General features: G+C 34.0%; 1 protein-coding gene and 1 pseudogene across 12 annotated transcripts in view; one reads left to right on the top strand and one right to left on the bottom strand.

The window, feature by feature from the left end:
- VPS13B (vacuolar protein sorting 13 homolog B) overlaps positions 1-22,639 on the bottom strand; it is a 1,326,809-nt gene that overhangs the window by 839,264 nt on the left and 464,906 nt on the right. The window contains exons 1-3 of one of the 12 annotated variants that reach the window (XM_074200576.1): positions 21,751-22,521; positions 6,177-6,368; positions 1,541-1,710 (exon numbers count right to left, since the gene is read on the bottom strand). The exons of 10 other annotated variants lie outside the window; for them this stretch is intronic. In XM_074200576.1, coding sequence (XP_074056677.1) covers positions 1,541-1,710; positions 6,177-6,368; positions 21,751-21,784 — 396 coding nt within the window. In that variant the 5' untranslated portion in view covers positions 21,785-22,521. Of the gene's footprint in view, positions 1-1,540; positions 1,711-6,176; positions 6,369-21,750; positions 22,522-22,639 lie in introns of those variants that run through there. One more of the 12 variants, XM_074200575.1, reaches the window with a different exon arrangement.
- On the top strand, positions 11,998-12,552 carry LOC141497769 (calmodulin-like; annotated as a pseudogene).

The following is a 22,639-nucleotide window of genomic DNA, read 5'->3' as shown; positions in this document are numbered from 1 at the left end:
TTGCTTCAAGTTCTGCTAGACCAAAATATGATTGAATTGTATTATTCTCATTTTAGAGTTGAAGAAATCAAGACTCAGAGCATTTAAGTGACTTGCCTTTTGGCTCTGCAACTATATATTAAAAGGAAAATCATTTAACTTCGAGTCTTTATTTCTTCATCTCTAAAATGAATTCAATATTACAATTCTATCACCTCTTAGAGGTTGTAGAAATTCCTTTATACACTGTAGGATACTATATTAAAACCATTACATGAAGCATTATCTTTGAACAGTACTATAAAGTCCTTTAGTGGGTGAAGGCCTTAAAAACTCATTTTAACAGGCCCTTGCTGAGTACAACCTGAACCACATTAAAATGCAATTGGAAAATATTTGACAAAAATAAGTAAAAATGCAATACAACATAGATGACATTAATGTGCAGTTTTCTAAGTCATTATGTTGATAAGAATGCATTTTCCTTTGAGTTTGACACTACTGCTTTTGAGGATTTCAAGTTACCATAAATTGATCTCTAGCCATATAAACAAGTATCACTGAGTTCCCTAGAATACATGAGAAATACCTGAATGGATCTGACTCTCAAGAAATAGCTTATCCTGAGCCTCTACACAACTCAGTTTTCTAGAATGGCTCTGATTGCCTTTTCTAAGGCTTCTGGGTAGCCCTCTCAGAATCTGAGCCAGGAAAAAATTCATGAAGGTGGTAAATGATTCCCAAAACGCTTTGGAAAATGTACCAGGAAATCTGGAAGGTCTTAACCGATAATTCAATGAGGATTCACAAAGAACAGCAAATTGAATTCACTCAAATACTAAAATTATCAGAGGTGATAGCAACACTGACAATTACAATAATACAAATACAATTACAATAATATCATATTGTAATAGAGTCAAGTAGCCATTTTCATAAATGTTTCTATAGATTTGTGAAGAGATAAATGAAATAAGGGATATTTGTAGATTTGTCTGGATACTTAACTCACTATGCCCTCCTGAGAAGCACCAAGTAGGCCAAAAACCATGGAATATCCAAAGGTTTAATTACCTGTTCTGGGAGCTCCAAGATTGAGTCTTCTACCTATATTACCCATGTTAAGCGCTTAAAATGACTTTTAAAAAGGTCCTGCTTAGTAAAGATATATAAACTAGTTACCTAACTAGTTCCATATCAATAGGTAAAGAGACTGAAAAGAGAAATCTAATCAACAAGAAGGGAAGATAATGTTTAACATTTTCTTCAACTCTTTAATCATCATATAACTTATTTAATTAAATGATACCTAATAAGTATTTTGAAAATGGTAGCTAGAAGGAAGTACATGGTATATCATAAATACTGATGTGACTGCTTTAATTCACAATCCCTCTTATACTTTTTTGATAATTCTTAGTGTAAAAGATCACAATTATATATATATATATATAATTAAAGCTACATAGATATTAAGTTTAAAATGTTATACCCAGAATATAAAATGTTATATTTGAATTTTTTTAAAAAATTATAAATATAGGAAAACATATTGTCATACCTTTTCACCCATAATAACAGGAAGTAAATGACCCAATAAGTTGAATTCAGCCATGAAGACTGTAACAGTACATTTAAGGATAGTAACACAAGTGAGTCGAGTAGGAATATATTCCTCCAGAGTTGCTATTTCTTCAGTGTTTGGAATGCTTTTATTTTCATCCACAATATCTAAAACAAAATATGACAAAAATTCAGTCAAAAAAACAAAACAGAAAGAAAATTCCCTTCAATTAGGTTAGGAGGCTATATTTTTTTCTGTAACTGTGGTAATATTTTTATTTCCAAAAAAAATTATTTTCCCCAAATCCATTCATACATGACCTAAAATTGTTTTTCTTTTAACAAATACCAATTATACAATAAAAGTTAGACTATTTAGATCCAGACTAATTTTCACTAAGCTCAACTCATTCTTTTTATATTGTTTTACACCCACATTTTTTTCACTCACTAGGCTCCTTTCCAGCTGCCTACAAACAAGACCATATTTCCCATAACCTTTAAAAATAAATCACTAAATTCTACCACATTCTCTTCCAATTTCACCCTTTTTTTTACAAATTCCTAGAAAGTTTCCTCTCCCTATTGCCTCCACTTTTCTCTTCTCTTGCTTACTTCTTGACCCTGAGCATATCATTTCCAATGATGGTACTCACTGAAATTGCCCTCTTCAAAGCTACCAGTGATTTCTTAATTTACAAATCTGATGGTCTTTTTCTCTACCTTATTCCTTCTTGAGAAGGCAACTAGGTGACTCAAAAGAGCAGAGGAAGGTATAGCCACAAGCAAAATGTTGGCAAGTATCTAGCTCATTGCCTGGCACATAATGTCATTGCTGTTCAAGAAGTGCATCTTTCTGAGTTCAAATCTGATTCCAAACACTATTAGTTGTGTGACCCTGAAGAAGTCATTTAACCTTGTTTGACTCAGTTTCCTCATTTGCAAAATGAGCTAGAGAAGGAAATAGCAAACCACTCCAGAATCTTTGCCAAGAAAACAGCAAATGAAGAGTTGGACACAACTAAAAATGACTCAACAACAGCATCCTTCTTGATTCTGTTGAGACAGCAACATCAAAGAAATTCAGACATGAATGAGTTTCTGGGGTTCTGCTTTCTTGTGATTATCCCACTTGTCTGACCAAATATATTCCCAATTCCCTTAATATAGACCTATGGCTTTAATTCTTTTTCCTGGGAGAGCTCTTCCTCTCTCTACATCTTCTCTCTTGATGATTTCATCAAACTCAAATGAGATTACTCTCTACTGTTTACTATCATATATACAATTCCAGTCCTAATTTATCTTTTAAACTTCAATTCCACACAATTAATTGCTTATTGCACATTCCAAACTAGGTGTTTCATATGGTTAAGTAAGCAAAACTTCTTTTTTTTTTGGAGAACTGTTTATAGTTTTTGATCTCAAACTCAATTGTCCAAACAGAATTCACTATTATTCTCCCCCACATCTAGCTATTCTCTATATTTCCCTATTGCTGAGACACCAGGAACATTCCTATCAGGTTTGCAACTGCAATACAATCCCCAATTCATTGCTCACTTCACACATCTAATCAGGTGCTAGATTTCCATCATTCTTATATCCATAACATCTCTTCCATATAACCGCTTTTCTCCACACACACTAGTTTAGTACATATCCTTTGCAAGAACTATTGCAACAGCTTTCTGATTGGTCTCCCTGTCTTTTTTTTTACTTTTTTTAGGTTTTTGCAAGGCAAATGGGGTTAAGTGACTTGCCCAAGGCCACACAGCTAGGTAATTATTAAGTGTTTGAGACCAAATTTGAACCCAGGTACTCCAGAGCCGGTGCTTTATGCACTGTGCCACCTAGTCGCCCCACTGTGCCACCTAGCCACCCCAAGGTCTCCTTGTCTTAAGTCTCTCTCCCCATTCAACTCTGTCCTCCACAAGAGTGCTTTTCTGATCATGGCTTATGCCTGCTAATCTATAAACTTTAGTGGCTCAATAACATCTATAGGATCAAGTATAAACTTACTCATTTGACATACAAAAATCTTTTCGACATGGTCTCAACAAATTTTGCCAGCTTAATTACATGTTACTCCTTTACACATATTCTATGGTCTCATCATACAGTCACTCCTACCCAGAACACTGTGAGGCTCAAATGAGATAGCTGATATAAAGCATTCTGTAAACCCTAAAGTACAATATAAAGGTATTATTATTGTAATTGTTATTATTATATTATTGTTGCTGTTGTTGTTACTATTAGCCTTTAGTCACAAAGACTCATTTCTTCAACTTCCTAATATATTCTTGCAGAGCTCAAGTAATAGTTAAAGCGCATTTGAAGAGGAAGGTGATTCTATATGTTTAACAAGGCTATTCAAAGTTAAAAAAATGAACACAGTTACATGTTTTTAAATTTAATCTACAATTATTAAAACTTTTTTTTAATGTGCTTAAGCATTGATTTGTAGCTACTACAAATTCCTGATATGTAAATGCTCATACTGAAAAATTTAATGGCTCTCACAAACTCATTAAGGCTGATTCCAACAGACTACCATTCCTATGGACCAAATCTATGTTATCCCTTCATGCCTGGAACACTCTCCCTGTACTTCATGGAACCCCTTTGTTTCCTGAAGGATTAAATTGAAGACCCATATTTTGCCTGAGACATTTTATGATTCCCTTCAGGTGCATATGTTGCGTTGTATTGTGTGTGTATATGTGTGTTTACTTCTCCCCTATTAGAATGCAAACGCCAAAGGATTTTTTCTTTATATTCCCAGAATCTAGAAGAATGGCTGACACCCAGAAGATATTTAATAAATGCTTACCAATAAGTTAACTTAAACTTCTTTGTCTAAGAATGGGATCTCTGGAGCAAAGGTAATGTAATTTATACTATCATTAAGAATAATTACCCTGCTCACCAACAGAACCTTAGTATGCCTTTCTAACATAGATCTTCTAATATTGCCTATTACCATCTTTTCTCATCTGTGAAAAGTTGCTATATGTGAGTGACCTTATATTTCTTTCAGGGCAGGCAGGTGGCCCAAGTGGATAGAGCTCTGGCCTTGCAATCAGGAAGACTGGAGTTCGAATGCAGCCTCAGAAACACACTTGTCACTTACTACCTGTATGACCTTGGGGAAGTCACTTAGCCCTGTTTGCCATGCATCCAGGGCCATCTCCAATTGTCCTGATTCATATCTGGTCACTGGACCCAGATGGCTCTGGAGGAGAAAATGAGGCTGGTGACTTAGAACAGCACCCCCCTCACTCAAATTCACTTCATGTACACAAGCACCTTCCTTGATGCCATGGTCTTCTTTGAGAACAAAATATAAACAACACCATCATATTTCTTTCAATATTAGTGATTTCGTACAATCTTTTCATATGGTTAAATTAGCAATTCATTCCTGAGAACTATTTAGATCTTCTGACCATTTTGCAAATGGCATCTGGTAGCTGCTACTGTCAAGTGACAAAATATCAGTTAGCTTACAACAAGGGCAACATCCAGTTCAGAAGGGAAGATAGAAGTTTATTCTGTAGAGAAAAGGGATGGAGTAGAAAATTAATGGAGAATAAGGTTTTGCTGAAGACAAATCCAATGACTGACCACTGTGCCAAATATGGGATGTGATATATCTTCTCAACTCCTAGCTGGTTAAAACCTCCTGTTGTGAGGTCAGATCTGCCCACTTTGGAGACCACTGATTTGAAGAATAACTATACTAACATTAAAGTGAATTCAGGATATGTACCTTTCTCCCCCCCCCTCCAAAAAAAAACAAAGTAATTGTTTTAGGGAGCACAAAGAATAAAAGGGATTCAGAAAAGGCAACATAGAGGAAATGGCTCTTGAAGAAAACTAGGGGTTCCAAGAGGCACAGGAAAGAAGCATTTTAGAAATGATGAAAGTGGAAGCAATATGTGTTGAGGTAGGGATTGGAATGTCTGAAGAGAAGAAAAATGTGTTTTATTGTTTTGAGTGATGCTATGAACATCTGCCCCACACAACATCATGCAGGAACAAATACTGGATTTATTCTACCCAAATATAAGTTTATACTCATACTGAAAAATTATTCATGATCTTATCCTATTGAATGTAAATGGTCACACTTCAACAAATTCATGGCAATTATAGACTCAATAAATAGATGTTTTGCCTTATCTTTCATTAGAAATATGTTTAAAAGATTTATTATCTTTTCACATAAAAGTATATTAGAACAGAACATTTAAACTCTTTGAATTTCATGCATCTTAAATTCATGGCACTAAAAACCTAGCAGAAAATTTCTGTCAACCACAAGAATACCAAAGGGTCTATGAAATCATGAGAATAGTACTCATGTATGACATATAAAAAGGCTATTTTTAAAGAAAAAGACAACATGTAGTTTCCACAATGTTTTATTTACTACATTATCTCCACTAAACATTTGCCCCATACCTTCAAAGCAAATATTACTCCTAGGAATAAATATCATCCACATTAAAAAAGACACAGTACATGAACAAAATATTTAGGAAAGTGAAGTAACAGAGAAAGAGAGAAAATACAGTTGAACACTAATTTAATTGGCAGTTGAATGAACATCAAAGTAAAAAACTTACCTGGTTTTAGCCTACTATAAGGTTCATATTCATGTTCCAAGGCACAAACAATCATCTTCAAAATCCTGTGCACTGAACTGCTATCCAAACGAAGATCAAGAGGACCTACAACAAGACTTTTAGTGGACTTCTCCTGAATATTTCCCAAATCTTCACTTTTTGCTGAGGGGAGATCTTGTTGATTTCCAGGTGCTAGGTAAATACACATATATATTTCATAATTAACATAAACATTAATTCACATTGCAAGGCACATAACTATAAAATTTTTAACTTCTCATGATTAAGGGTCTGTTCAAATATCATTTGGAATAACTAATATTATATTTCAATCTTTATTTAGATCAAATAAACATATTATTGCTAATGGCACCAAACCAACATATCTCAAAACTAGGGCTCTTCCCAATACATTACACAAATAAGGATGTGGAAGTGAAGCTTCATCACACTAAATTTCCCAACATTATCTAAAAAAATATAAACTCTAGAAAACTCAAGTTTTATATTGCACTGAAATTCAATTATACAATTTCAAATCAATGAAATTGAGTGAAACGTTATCCTCATTTTCATGATGAACTGATCAATAAACATAAAACTATAATCATTTTCAATACACAAACTTTCTTCAAGATCATCTAGTACAATAATTGTGGCAAAAGAAGCAAGATGTTATCTTCAAATCATAAGCCAGTGACTGACTTCAACTCTGGCAAAACTCTAGAACGAATTATTAAAGAAGGAATCAATAGTTAATAAACATCAATTAAGCACCTACTATATGCCAAGTACTATGCCTGGCACCGAGGATACAAGACTGCCAATCCAATGGGGAAAAAAAAACACTAGAAGTTGAGAAGGGAGGGAAGGAGGAAAGGGTAGACGAAAGAGGAGAAGCTCTCAAAGTATTGCAGCAAGGTAAGAAATGGGGATATGTCTGTGCTGAGCGCTCACCTTAAATGAAGGTTTAAAGTTCTTGGCCCTACTTTCCAATGAGACAGTCCAAAGTAGTAATCAGGTAAATTACCAAAGTTGGTACTTTACAGAAATAATGACAAGAGGTAATATATAAACACTTGGAAAGTAAAGCAATGATCACTGAAAGAAGGATGCATAGTTTAATAAGAACAAGTCATTTCAGAATAGCTTCTATTTCTTTTTTGGTAGATCAGGTAAATTCTACCTGAATTTCAGCAAAAAATTTGATTAAGTTTCCTATGGGATTCTTGTGCTAAAGGTAGGAAAGAAGATTAAAAGTGCCAAAGATGTCCAAAAGGAAAAAACTCAGAGACCTTGAACACAAGTTGATAAATCTACAGGGGGAAAAAAAGGCAGAAGGAAATACAGTATCCAGATATAACAGTTAAGGCAACTATGAATAAATACTGCAAAAAAGAAAAAAAAAAAAAGAGGACTCTGGATTGAGAAAGGAAAATGATGAGAGTAGTATTTTTAGCCTGTGGAACAAAAGTAAAGGCAGATTAGAAAAAAATGGAATCTTTAATGGAAGGTTTCTCCAAAGAAACAAAAGAGAGAACAATAGGACAGGAAATAAAGGACATGAAGGGAAGCAAAAAAAACCCAATGATATTAAAAGTAAATCTGCATACTCTCTTTGTAGTGGCTAAGAATTGAAAATCAAAGGAATTTTTATCAATGGGGAATGACTAAGAAAGCTATGGTACATAGCATTGGAATAATGGAATATTATTGTGCTATAAAAAATGACAAATGGGATGATTTCAGAAAAACCCAGAAAGATTTAAATGAACTGATGCATAGTGAAGTAAACAGAACCAGGAAAACATCATACATAGTAACAGCAATACTGTTCAATGAATAACTGTGAATGACTTAGCTATTCGTAGCAATACGATGATCTAAGACAATCTCAAAGTACTAATGATGAAGCATATTATCTGCCACCAAAGAAAGAACTAAAAATGATTAAATATGGACTGAAGTATGCTATTTTTCATTCTTTTATTTGTTCTTTTAATCAAGTCTTCTTGTACAACAAAATGGAAATGTTTTACAAAATTAGAAGTTAATATGGAAATGTTTTACACAATTGCACATGCAATCTTATCTAATTACTGTCTCATGGGAAGAGAGAGGGAGGGATAGAATTTGAAATACAAAAATTTAAATAAAATGTTAAATAAAAAAGTAAATATGCTCACTATAAAGCAAAAGACACACATCTCAAAGACAGGATTCACAGAGATAACTTAAGGATGATAGATCTCCAAAAAAGAACATGACAAGACAAAGAACGAAATAATACAAAAGAATCATTCAGAACTTCCAAACACAGATTATTAAAAACCAATCAAAAAATTCAGATTGCCTCCAGGAAAAAAATCTAAGACTGCAAGACTCACAGTAACTCAATTTAACAATTTCTGATTATAAGATTTTTAATCTAATAAGAACTTTTTACCTAATATGAATTTTGATTTTAAACTAGGAAAGCTAATAAGATGAATGCAACGTAGGGGGCGGCTAGGTGGGGCAGTGGATAAAGTATCAGCCCTGGAGTCAGGAGTACCTGGGTTCAAATCCGGTCTCAGACACTTAATAATTACCTAGCTGTGTGGCCTTGAGCAAACCACTTAACCCCATTTGCCTTGCAAAAACCTAAAAAAACAAGAAAAGATGAATGCAACGTATACCATCATTTTCACAAAAACAACATCAGCATCAGATAGGGAAGACCAAAAAATAGTTTATTTGAGGCTTAATATAAGTCAAGTAGTAGAGCAATCAAGGAAACTACTGCAATGTTAAACTAATTGAGTAAGGTATAGTGTTCAGGACCAAAGAGCTGATATTATAGCTATATTGTGCTCTGGTCACCCCAATCTAGAATAAAGTCTTCAGATATGGATACATTTTAGAAAGGATAATATGGATAGAAGGTATATTGAGATTAAAAGTCTGCAGTGACTCAATATAATGCTACATGAGTATGAGAGTTAAAGAACATGCAAATATTTAGCCTAAAAAAAACTAGAGGAAGGGAGCTAAGTATTTGAAGAGGGTTCACAAAGAGAAGGAATTAGACTTAATCTCCTTGACCATGGAGGGAAGAACTAGGAACAACTGACTGAAGTTGCAAGGAGCAAGTTTATTCCTAAGATAAATACTTTCTATCAATATCTGCTATCATAAAATGGAACTTTCTCCTTTGTTAAATAAGTACCCCCTTAACGAGATTGCTTTTAATATTCATTTTTGGTTCTTAAATTCTCTCCTTGCCTTTAGCTCTTTTTCCATCAACTGAGAAGGCAAGCTTAGTGTTATTCATTAAATATGTAAAATCATGAAAAGTATATTTCCTTATTAGCCATATTGCAGAAAAAAGCAACAAAAAAATTTTAAAAGGAAAAAGTATGCTTCGTTCTGTATTCAAAGTTCATCATTTCTCTCTCTGGAAATAGACAGTATTTTCCATCATTTGGAATTGTTGTGGACCACTGTATTGATCAGAATAGCTTTCACAGTTGATCACACTACATATTACATATAATCTTCTCCCAGTACTGCTCACTTCACTTTGCATGAGTTCATATTAGTATTCCCAGGTTCTTCTAAAATCATTCCCTTCATCATTTCTTATTTCATCACAATCATATACCATAACTTGTTAAGTCATTTCTCAGTCAATACGTATCCTTTCAACTTCCAATTCTTTACCATCACAAAAAGAAGTGCTATAAATATTTCTGTACACATAGTTCTTTTTCTTTTTACTTTGATCTCTTTAGGGTACAGAACCAGTAGTAGTACAGTTGGGTCAAAAAGTACACAAAGTTTTATAGCTCTTTGGGCATAGTTCCAAATAGTTCTCCAAAACTATTGGATCAATCAACTAGAAATTTTTAATCAAATGTCATATGACCAATAGTCAGGAATTCTGTACAATAGGTTTTTCAAATATAATGAAAACTAGATAACCTTTAAAGTTCCTTTATATGCTGAGATTTTGTGATTCCTTTGCCCTCAAATAATAAAACTATGAAAATCAGTAAAAACTCTCAATCATTCCTCTAAATATGTCAACTACCTATTGGATACCTCCACCCAGATGCCATACAATTTCTTCAAACTCAACATGTCCAAACGGAATTTGTCACTTTCTCATTATAAAATCTATCTCTCCTCAAAATGTTCATATTTCTACTGATGGAGTCACTTGTCTTTCCAATCAACCAGGTTCAAAATATCAGAGTCTTATTTGATTCTTCACTCTCCTGCATATATCACCTTCAATCAAATTCTGTAAATTTGACCTTCACAATAATTCTAGTACCCAATCCTACTCAAATTGATACTACCCTAATTTAGGGACTCATCACCTTTTACCCAGACTACTGTAATGTATTGCAAAGAACTCCAAATTAGTCTGCTGAGCCAATCCTAGTTCCTCTACAATCTATTGCAAACAAAGCTTCTAAAATAATCTTAATGCACAGACCAAACCATCACTCTTCTAGACCAAAAAACCTTCAAAGGCTCCCTATTGCCTATAGGTTAAAATACAAATTTCATATAACATATAAAAATCTGCCCTGATATCCTAGAAGCAGAGGTAAAATAGACATTTAAAAAATATTCCAATCAAGTCATGAAAGAGATAGCAAAATAAAAACAACCAAGAACAATTATAGTCAAATTCCAAAACTCCTAGGTCAAGGAGAAAATATTACAAGAAATCAGAAAGGAAAAATTCAAATATCAGGGAGTCACAGTCAGGAATAAACAAGATTTACCAGATTCTACATTAAAGAATTAGAGAGGATAGAATATGATATTTGCAAAGTGAAAGGAACAAATATTATAACCAAGAATCACATAGCTCATAAAACTAAATTTAATCCTTCAGGGGGAAAAATGGTCATTTAGTGAAAGGACTTTCAAGCATTCCAATAAAAAGGCCAGAGCAGAAGAAAAAAATTGATCTTCAAAACAAGATAAAAGAGAAAAAAAAAGGTTAAAAAGGAAAAAGAAAATGCAAGGGATTCAATAAGGCTAACCTGTTTGTATTCCTACAGAAAAAGATAACCCTTAAGAATTGTATCAGAATGAGTACAATTAGTAAACGATGTGAGTATAAGGTGACTTTGATAATATTAAAAAAAAAATCAAAGGAAGAGAAAGAGGAATACACAAGAGGAGCAAAAGGAAAGAAAAAGTAGCATAAGGTAAATTATGTCACATGGAGAAGTGCGAAAAGTCCTATTAAAGTGTAGGAGAAGACTGGGAGTGGGAGGCAGGAAGTATTATCATTTGACCCTTATTCTCATCAGTTTTGACTCAAAGAGAATATAACATATAAAATCAGTTCCATGTAGAAATATAATTTACTAATAGGGAAACAGAAGAGGAAGAGATTTTAAAAAGATGAAACAGGGGTGGGGGTACAGACAGAAGAGTGACAGATAAAAAGACCAGAAACAGAACATTGGTGAAGGGGGTAAGAGTGAAAGAAGAGAAGGATAAAAAGTAAGAAAACTTGGATGGTAGGAAATGCAAAGTTAACAATCATAACTATGAATGGGAATGGGATGAAATCACCCATAAAATAAAAGTGGATAGCAGAGTGGATTAGAAACCAGAATCCTACAATATGTTGTTTTAAAAAAAACTTGAAGCAGAGAGACAAACATAGAGTAAAGGTTTGGGGCTGGGGCAAGGTAGCAATCATAATCTCAGAAAAAAGCAAAAATTAAAATAGGCTTAATTAAAAGAGATGAGGTAGGAAATTACATCTTGCTAAAAGTTACCACAGCCACCGAGCATGGAGGTTGTTGGGTCGCAGCTCAGGTGCCACTAACGCTAAGGGCATGGCTGATCAGCTGACAAAAGAGGAGATTGCAGAATTCAAAGAAGCCTTTTCACTATTTGACAAGGATGGAGATGGTACTATAACAACAAAGGAATTGGGAACTGTAATGAGGTCACTTGGGCAGAACCCTACAGAAGCTGAATTACAGGATATGATTAATGAAGTAGATGCTGACGGCAATGGCACAATTGACTTTCCAGAATTTCTGACTATGATGGCAAGAAAAATGAAAGACACAGACAGTGAAGAAGAAATTAGAGAAGTATTCTGTGTTTGACAAGGATGGCAATAGTTATATTAGTGCAGCAGAACTTCACCATGTGATGACAAACCTTGGAGAGAAGTTAACAGATGAAGATGCTGATGAAATGATCAGGGAAGCAGATATTGATGGTGATGGTCAAGTAAACTATGAAGAGTTTATACAAATGATGACAGCAAAGTGAAGAAATTGTACAGAATGTGTTAAATTTCTTGTACAAAATTGTTTATTTGCCTTTTCTTTGTTTGTAACTTATCTGTAAAAGGACTTCCCCCCCCCCCACTGTCAAAAGGATATGCATGTGTGGTAATTAGGACTTCATTCTTCCATGTTTTTCTTCCCCTTATCTACTGTCATTGTCCTGAAACTTTATTTTGGAAAATTGATCAAGTAAAAAATATGTTGCATGTGGCTTATATCTAAGCCCTTCTGCACATCTAAACTTAGATGAGTTGGTCAAATGAGGGAACATCTGGGTTATACCTTTCATTTTTTTTTAAAGAAGTGGTTTTCTTTAGGAGCTGTCAGCACGTTGTTGTTGAAGTGTGGAGTTGTAACTCTGCGTGGACTATGGACAGTCAACAATATGTACTTAAAGTTGCACTACTGCAAAACGGGTGTATTATCCAGGTAATCACACACTATTTTTTTGTACTGCTGGTCCTGTACCAGAAAACATTTTCTTCTATTGTTACTTGCTTTTTAAACTTTGTTTAGCCACTTATTTAAAAAAATCTGCTTATGGCACAATTTGCCTCAAATCCATTCCAAGTTGTATATTTGTTTTCTAATAAAAAATTACAATTTTAGAAAAAGTTACCACATAAAGATAAGATTAATAAAACTGAAAATAAGAAAGCTATTGTGATAATAATTAAAACTAGGAGCTGATTTCATGAAAAAACAATAAGATTGATAAACCACTGGTTAATTTGATTTTCTAAAAAAGAAAAACCAAATTACCAGTATCAAAAAAGAAAAGGGTGAAGTCACCACCAATGAAGAGATGATTTTGCCCCAGTGTATGCCAATAAATCTGATTACCTAAACCAAATTGATGAATATTTATAAAATTTAAATTTCCCAGATTACAGGAAAGGAAACAGAATACTTAAATAAATCAAACATAGATAGAAATTAAATTATCCATTAATGAACTCCCTAAGAAAAAATGCCCAGTGCCAGATGAGTTCACAAGTGAATTCCACCAAACACTTAGAGGACAATTAATCTCTATATTTACATATAAACTATTTGGAAAAATAGGTAGTGTCCTACCAAATTCCTTTTATGACACAAATATAGTGCTGATAGGCAAACCAGGAAGAGCTAAAGCAGAGAAAGAAAAATGCAGACCAATTTTCCTGATGAATATTGAGGCAAAAATATTAAATAAGATACATCGATTTCCAGGGCAGAGTCAGGATGGTGATGTGAAGCTAGCATGCACCTGGACCTTTGCCTTACACAATGCTAAATGAAGTCTCTGCACTGAATTTAAAGCTACAGATCAAAAAAAAAAAAAAAAAAGGCAAGATCCAAAGAACTTTTCAATAGTAGACATAATGGAGGATCTTCAGTGAAGGTCTCTCTTTGGGGAAAAAAAAGACAAGTAAAGCCCAGCAAGGTGGGAGAGCTAGAAAGGGAATAGAAGGCTTCTAGTCATAGTGCAATCCAGGTCCAAGTCCCAAAAGCTTAAAAACAGACTAAGTCCTGGCAGCTATACAGCAAGTTAGCAGGGAGGATTCCAACCCCAAACAAAGTCTGAACCCTGAGAACATTGGGGCAAAAGACAGGACTGGGCTGAAACAAACTACTGCATGGTCAGAACCTGGACATAAAAAGGAAACAAACCTCTGCATATACAAGGCCTAGCCAGCATAAGCAACATCTTGGCCAGCCCTAGCCCCAGCATAAAAAGCTTGGATCTATACTCCCTACACCCCAGGAGCAGAGCTCAAACAATAAAGATTAAAAAAAAAAAAAAAACCAAAGCACACTCACTAAAGAAAGCTACTATGTAGATAAAGATAACATTACTGCCTCAGAAGATGAAAGCACTGAAAAATTACCTACAGGAGAAGTCTCAAAAGAGTCTATGAACTGGACTCATATCCAAAAGCTCATAGAAGAGCCTAAAAAAAAAAAATTAAAAACCAAAGAAGAAATAAGAAACATAAACAAAAACATGAGAGTCATGTAAGAAAATTATGAAAAATTGACCAGAAACATCAACACCTTTAAAAATAAACAAATGAAAAAGAAATTCAACTCTGCAAAGAGCAAAATTAACCAACTAGAAGAGGAAACACAAAAGCTAACCAAAGAAAATAAAAACCTAAAAATTAGAAATGAATAAAGAGAAAGCAATGGGTCTATGAGACCACAAGACTACATTAAACAAAATAAAAAGCTTAAAAAAACTGAAGAAAATGTAAAGTACCTTTTAAAAAAACAAATGACCTAAAAAATAGATCCTGGAGAGATACTTTACAAATTATTGGACTACCAAAAGTCTAGATTAAAATAAGAACCTAGAAAAATCTTACAGGAAATTGTCAAGGAAAACTCAAAATCTACTAGAGCAAGAAAACAAAATAACCATTGAAAGAATACACAGAACTCCTCCAGGAACAAACCCCAGGATAAAAACTCTAAGAGCCATCATAGCCAAATTCCAGAATTCTGAAATAAAGGAGAAAATACTGCAAGCAGCAAAAAAAGAAGTAATTTAAATACAAAGAAAACACAATCAGATTTACACAGGATTTATCAGCTTCAACACTGAAGGACCAGAGGGCCTGGAATAACATATATCAGAGGGCAAAGGACCTTGGATTACAACCAAGAATTTACTACCCTGCAAAAATAAAAAATGGAAAAAGACCCATATGTTCCATAATATTCAGAGCAGCTCTTTTTGTAGTGGCAAATAATTGGAAATTGAGGGAATGCCCATCATTTGGGTATTGGCTGATCTACATATGGTATATAAATGTTATGGAATACTAGTGTTGTATAAGAAACCCTGAATGGTCAGACTCTAGAGAAATAAGGAATGAGGTATAGGATCTGATATTGAATGAAAGGAACAGAACCAAGGGAATAATGTTCACATTAGCAATAACATTGTGAGTGGATCAACCTTGATAGATGCAGCTTCTTTCAGCAGTTCAAAGAGCTAGGACAACCCTGGGAGACCAGCTATGGACAATGCTATTCTCATCCGGAAAAGAAAAACAAAATCTAAAGAATCTGAACAAATAGTACACTCACTTTTTAAAAATTTCTCTTATGTATTTCTTTCCTATCTCATGGATTTCTTTATTTTCCCTTAATCTTAATTCCTCAAACCAAAAATAACTAATATGTAAACATGCTAAACATAAATGTAGAAGTAAAATATTCACTTGATTGCTGCTGATGGAAGGGTTTGGGAAGGGAGGGTGTAAGGAAATTATGTAACTTAAAAATATGTATATGCATATGGATGAATGTTGAAAAACTTCATAGCATTTAATTAGGAAAAAATAAGATATCAATTGCAAAAAAAGTGAGAGGCATACAAAAAATAGGTTTTATACTAGAAGGGAAAATGGTACATAGGCAGACAATACTTAAATTTCACTCACACACATATATAGTTTTGTTCTGAGACTACCACTAATTTGACTTATTGATGCTTTAAGTTTCTCAGGGCAAAAACTCAAACTTCTAGCTTTTTACAAGACTGTAATAAATTGTGCTACGTTATTGTGATAAAGATCTATTGTGCTTTTAGAAATTATGAGTTCAAGGCAGCTAGGTAGTACAGTGGATAGAGTACCAGCCCTGGAGTTAGGAGGACCTGAGTTCAAATTCAGCCTCAGACACATGATAATTACCTAGCTGTGTGACCTTGAGCAAGTCACTTCACCCCCATTGCCTTGCCAAAAAAAAAAAAATTATGAGTTCTATAATCTTAGGGGAAAAAATGTGCAGACTTGCATAAAATAATGAAAGGTGAAATAAGCAGAATCAAGAATCAAGAGAACAATCTAGATAGTAACAGCAATAATTGTTTTAAGAACAACATTCAGCTAGGCAACTAGGAGGCGCAAAGGGTAAAGCAATGGTCTTGGAGTCAGGGACACCTGAGCTCAAATCCAGTCTCAGAAACTTAATAATTACCTAGCTGTGTGACCTTGGACAAGTCACTTAACCCCATCGTCTTGCAAACTCTGCCACCCCCCAAAAAGAATAATGTTCAGTGAATAAGTAAATTCAATTAATATAAAAACCCAAATTACTACAAAGTATATATAATGAAGAGAGAGAAAAAAACTAATAAAGAACACTATGTATAGCATGATTTTACATATATAAATATTTGTGTCTAATTATAGCCACCTTTAGGGCAGGGAGAGGAAAGAAAAAGGGGGGGGTGAATTCATGTGCCAATGAAGCAATAGAAAAATGTATATAACAGATTTGCAGGGGGTTTTTTTAGCAGAATTTTTAAAATTATATTATCCTATGGAAATGCTTGCTTTATTTTATGAATTAAAAATTAAATGAACAAAAAATTTAAAAGCCAAAAAAAATTAAATACTAATAAGGAAATTACCACAGAGGATTTATACCAAGAATGTTGAGCTAGTTCAATATTAGGGAAACTATCAACATAACTGACCATACCAATGATAAACAGAAATCATATGAGTATCTCAATAGATGAAGAAAAAGCTTTTGACAAGATACAGTACCCATTCCTATTAAAAAACATAGAGGGGGTGGCTAGGTGACACAGTGGATAGAGCACTGGCCCTGGAGTCAAGAGTACCTGAGTTCAAATGCGGCCTCAGACACTTAATAATTACCTAGCTGTGTGGCCTTGGGCAAGCCACTTAACCCCATTGCCTTGCCAACCCCCCCCAAAAAAAACATAGAGATCATAGGAATAAATGAAGCTTTCCTTAAAATGATAACCAGAATTATATAAAACTATCAACAGGCATTATCTATAATGGGGATAAGCTAGAAGACTTCTCAATAAGATCAGGGATAAAAGCAAGGATGTTCATTATCGCCACTAGTATTCAATAATGTACTACAAATATTAGTCATAGCAATAAGAGAAGAAACTACATTATGAACTGATTACCTATTACTGGCTGAGAAATGGTGGTGGTTCAGTGAAACTGACACAGTAGTAAATAACCACAGTAACCTAATGTTTGATAAACTCAAAGAGCCCAAATCTTGAGATAAGAATTCACTCTTTGACAAAAACTGCTGAGAAAACTGGAAAACAACATGGCAGGAACTAAGGACAGAGCAATAGAGCAACATATCACAAAGTACACAGCAAAGTAAGATCAAAATAGGTATATAAATTAGACAAAAGGAGGGATACATTTAGCAAATTTGGAGAGCAAGGAATAGTTTAACTATCAAATATATGGAGAAGTGAAGAATTTACATCAAATAAGAGAAAGAAATGCAAATTGGTTAATTTTATCATTAAATTTTAAAGATTTTTCCCAATTAAAACCAAAGCAACCAAAATTAGAAAGGAAGCAGAAAACTAAAAAATAATTTTTATAGCAAGCATCTCTGACACAAGTCCTAACTTCTCAAATACACAGAGAACTATATCAAATTAGTCATTGAGAAATGGTCAAAGGACATGATCAGACAGTTTTTTGATGAAGAAATCAAAGATATCTATAGTAATATGGGAAAAAACTACTTTAAATCACTACTGATTAAAGAAATGCAAATGAGGTTCACCTCACACCTATCAGATTGGCTAATATGACAGAAAAGGAAAATGATAAATTTTGAAGGGATGTTAGAAAACTGAGACACTAATTGGTGGTGAAAATATAAACTGATCTAAGTCATTCTGGAGAGCAATTTGGAACTTTGTCCAAAGGGCAATCAAACTTTGATCGAGCAATACTATTACTTGGTCTGTATCCCAAAGAGATTTTTTAAAAAAGGTAGGGAGACATGGAGGTTGAGTAGAGGGAAGCGACCTACTTGCGCAAAAAAAATTCATAGCAGTTCTCTTTGTGTGGCTAAGTATTGGAAATTGAGGGGATGTCCATATATGGGGAATGACTGGAAAAATAGTGGTATATAAATGTAATGGAATACTATTGAGTTATAAGAAATGGCAAGCAGGATGATTTCAGAAAAACTTGTAAAGCGTTATGTGAACTGATACCAAGTGAAGAAAGCAGGAAAATATTATACATAATAACAGTAATATTGTACTGTGATGAACTATGAATGGCTTATTTATTCTCAGTAATACAATGATCTAAAAAAATTTTAAAGGAATGATGATGAAAAATGCCATCTACATCAAGAAAAAGAACTGAATGGAAACATAAGCATATTATCGTTTTCTTTATTATTTAATGGATTTTTTCTTTTTGGTCTGTTTCTTCTTTCATAACATATCTAAATATGGAAATATGTGTTAAATGATTACACATAAAATATCAAACTTCTAGTCTTCAGGAAGGGGGAGGTGAGGAAGGGAGAAAATTTTGAACTCAATTTTTTAAATAAATGTTAATAACTAATATAGAAATATGTTAAACATGATTGTACATGTATAATCTATATCAGATTACTACTCACTGTCATGGGGAAGGGGAAAGAAAGGAAGGATGGTAGAAAAAGTATAGAACTTAAAAGTTTACATGAAGATGAAAGTTGAAAACCATCTTTGTAAATAATTAGAAAAAATAAAGCAACATTTTTCAAAAAAAGTAAAAAATGTTAAGTACACATAACTGGAAAAAGTAAAATACTATTTTTTTAAAAAGAGTAAAATCTATCTATAAATGTAAAATTTTTTTATAAACATAACTTTGAAAATCATATTTTACATATTCCTTGTTTTAACCAATAAAGTCTCAATGTTATTATTGAAAGTCACTCAGATGAGCTGCTCAATGCCATGATTGAAAGTAGAAAATCAAGTAGATAATGATTATAATCAGTCCCCTCAACAAGTTTTCATTAAGGCTCTAATATGTGCCTGGAACAATGCTAAGAGATCAAGATACAAAAAAAGCAAAAGAATGAGCTTACAGTCTAATGTGGAAGACGACGAGCAGACAACTATGTACAAACTAGATATATACAATAGAAACTGGAGAAACTTAATAGAAGGAAATAATTAGTTTTAATATTAAAACTTACCATAAAAAATTAGATTCATCTAGAATTTTAAGGAACCTAGGTAAACCAGTAATTGGGGAAGAGAAGAGAATACTTAATATAGATGACAACTAGTGAAAATGCACAACGAATTATTCTGTATAGAGAACAGCAAAAAGATCAGTGTCATTAGACAGTGGAGCACATTGGGAGAAAGGGGAATAAGGTATACGAAGACTGAAAAAGTAGAGGTGAGGGTCAAGTTATGACGAATTTTCAGTACCAAACACACTATTTTATATTATTATTTCTAGAAATGAAAATAGAATCATTGGAGTTTATATTAAAAGAGGAGATGGGAGAAGGATATGAATGAATATGTTCAGACTTTTGCTTTAGGAAGATTACTTTGAGAGCTGAGTGGAGGTTAGATTGGAAGAGGGAGAAATTTGTGACAAGGTAGACATCCAGAAGGTTAGTGCAATCATCCAGACATGGATGAGATGAGGGTCATCACAATGCTGAAGTCTGGGTCAAAGGAGAGGTATATTTGAGAAATGTCACAAAGGTAAAATTGACAGGTCTTGGTAACAGATTAGATATGGCAGGGATGAAAGAAAGTGAAGACTAAAAGATAACACCTAAGTTGTAAGAAAATGGTGGTGTCCTCTACAGAAAAAAGGGAAATTAGGAAAAAGGGAGCTTTGGGGAAAAGATAATGAGTTCAGTCTTGTACTTATTGAGTTGGAGATCTATGGGATATCCACTTTGAGATGTCTAATAGGCAACTGGAGATGTTGAGACTAGTGGACAGGAGAAATGAAAAGTGCTAAATAAGAGGATTTGATAATCATCTTCAGAAGAATGATCACTGAATTCATGGGAGGTGATTAAGAAAATCAAGGATAGCACAGTGAGTCACTTTTCCAGCCCAAGTCAGCAAAAGGAGACAAAGTGGTCTGGGTCCACTAGGAACAAGGTCGAGTTAGGGGTGCTCAGCACAGAGCATTCCAGTGGTCAGGAAATATAACCAAAAATAAGATGAGGCTTCATACCAATAGTAGAGAGTGACTTCATGAAGACTGAGGGAACAAGTAAAAGTAGGCAACTTTTTTGCTTGCTACACAACTGAATATCACAGATTCAAGGTGGAAAGAAAAGGAGATTTGCACCTAGAAGTGCCATTCTAGGGTAAGGACTGATAAAGGAACATGTTCATTAGCAAGCAACAGCAGTGTGGCTCTCACCCCACAAACTGAGGACTTCATTTTCAGTTTTGAGTACAATGTGAATGAAACCTGCAAAGGAATAACCACAGTAGAAATATGAGACCAGGGGCAGCTAGGTGGCGCAGTGAATAGAGCACTGGCCTTGGAGTACCTGGGTTCAAATCTGACCTCAGACACTTAATAATTACCTAGCCATGTGGCCTTGGGCAAGCCACTTAACCCCATTTCCTTGAAAAATCTAAAAAAAGAAAAAAAAGTAAAAAAAAGAAATATGAAACCAAAAGGAAGCCTATCATTCTGTCACTGAACCAGTGTAGCTTTACAGCTGGCTGATAATGACTGAGTTTATCAGTTGCTCAGACCCAGTTCAGGAATTTGCAAGGCTCAAACCAATGAGCAACAACAAAAACATTGTCCTAAATCAGACCACTTTGGGAGCACTGAAAGCTTACAGGTCCCAAATCTAAGCTGTTCCCTGAATCAACATAACACTTGCTATCCCAAGTAAGCAATAACAGGACAAGCCAAGACCTTCCCTCCAGAAATTCACAGAGCATGATCCAAAAATGAAGTACAGAGTCAGGAAGTAGGCTGAATGAACAACAAAAATAGAATACCACTATAAAAATTTCTGTGGTAACAGGAATTCTCTAGATACAAACCCAAAAGAAGAAAATTACTTTAAAGCATCTAAAGCAAAGCATCAAATAAAAATATAGTTTTGGCACAAATTCAACAAGAATTCCTAGAAGAGAAGAAGCAAGAATTTTTGTTTCTTTTTTTTTAAAGCTATTAAAATCTTTTTATAAATAAGATCACAAGTGGAAAAATGGAAAAGAAATGACAGCTATGAAAGAAAGAATTGGAAAGAGAATTAATAGATTGGCACAAAAACCTTGCCCAAGCAACAAACTCCCTGAAAAAATAAAATCTACTCCATGAAACAAGAAATATAAAAACAAAGTCATAAGACAGAAAAATATAAGAAAATACAAAGCATCTAATTGCAAAAACAACTGACCTAAAAAACAGATAAAGGTTCAACATGTTAAGAATCATTTTACTACTTACACAATGTCTCCTGAAACAAGAGCCAAGACAGCATACTTCAAGAAATCTTAAAAGGAAACTGTCTACATCTCTTAATACCAGAGGTCAAAGTAAAGTAGAAAGGATCTACTACTAGTTATCTTTTGGAAGAAACTATAAAATGAAAACTCCCAGGAACATTATGATCAAAATTCAGATCTTCAAGGTCACAAGCAGCCTGAAATTAAAAAACCAAGAAGCCAGTCAGAATCATTGTAGACTCCATCATTATCTTACTCAGAAGAAACCACATCAACTGAAAACTCATCATCCAATGAGACTGCATCATATTTGGTTCTTACTCCTCATTAGTACCCTTAGTATGGCCCTCTGACTATAGGGCTGGAAAGTAAAGCCAAGAATTTCTTCCAAAACCCCCACTTAAAGAGAAACTGAAAGTCAGGCAGCCCTTCATTTTCCATGAGCTGCAATTCTTGGACTAGCTTCTATCATGCCCCTACACTGGGTAACTTCTACATGTGCCCTCCCTTCACACCTATTCAGTTTCCTTTTTGTATAGTCTTTCCCCTTTAGATCATAAACTCTTTTAAGGCAAAAATTATCTTTTTTTTTCTTACTGAGATCACCCGTGGTTAGTCATGGTGCCTGACTGAAATGTGTTAAATGTTTAATAAATACTTACCAACTGATTGACATGTGATTTAGTAGTCACCACTATGAAGAAATGGAAAATTCAGATATATTCCAGAAGACAGAGGATATAAGCTTATAGAGAAGAATAACTTAATAAGCAAATTGAGCATAATCAAACCAAGAAAAAAAAATGGATCTTAAATTAAATAGAAGACTTTCGAGCATTCCTGATGAAAAAATTATCCAATAGGCAACTGGAGAAGTGAGACTGGACTGG

This window comes from Macrotis lagotis, chromosome X, assembly GCF_037893015.1.
Source record: "Macrotis lagotis isolate mMagLag1 chromosome X, bilby.v1.9.chrom.fasta, whole genome shotgun sequence".
NCBI classification, from domain to species: Eukaryota; Metazoa; Chordata; class Mammalia; order Peramelemorphia; family Peramelidae; genus Macrotis; species Macrotis lagotis.
The sequence above is the reverse complement of the archived record's forward strand: the minus strand, read 5'-3'. Positions and strand labels throughout refer to the sequence as shown.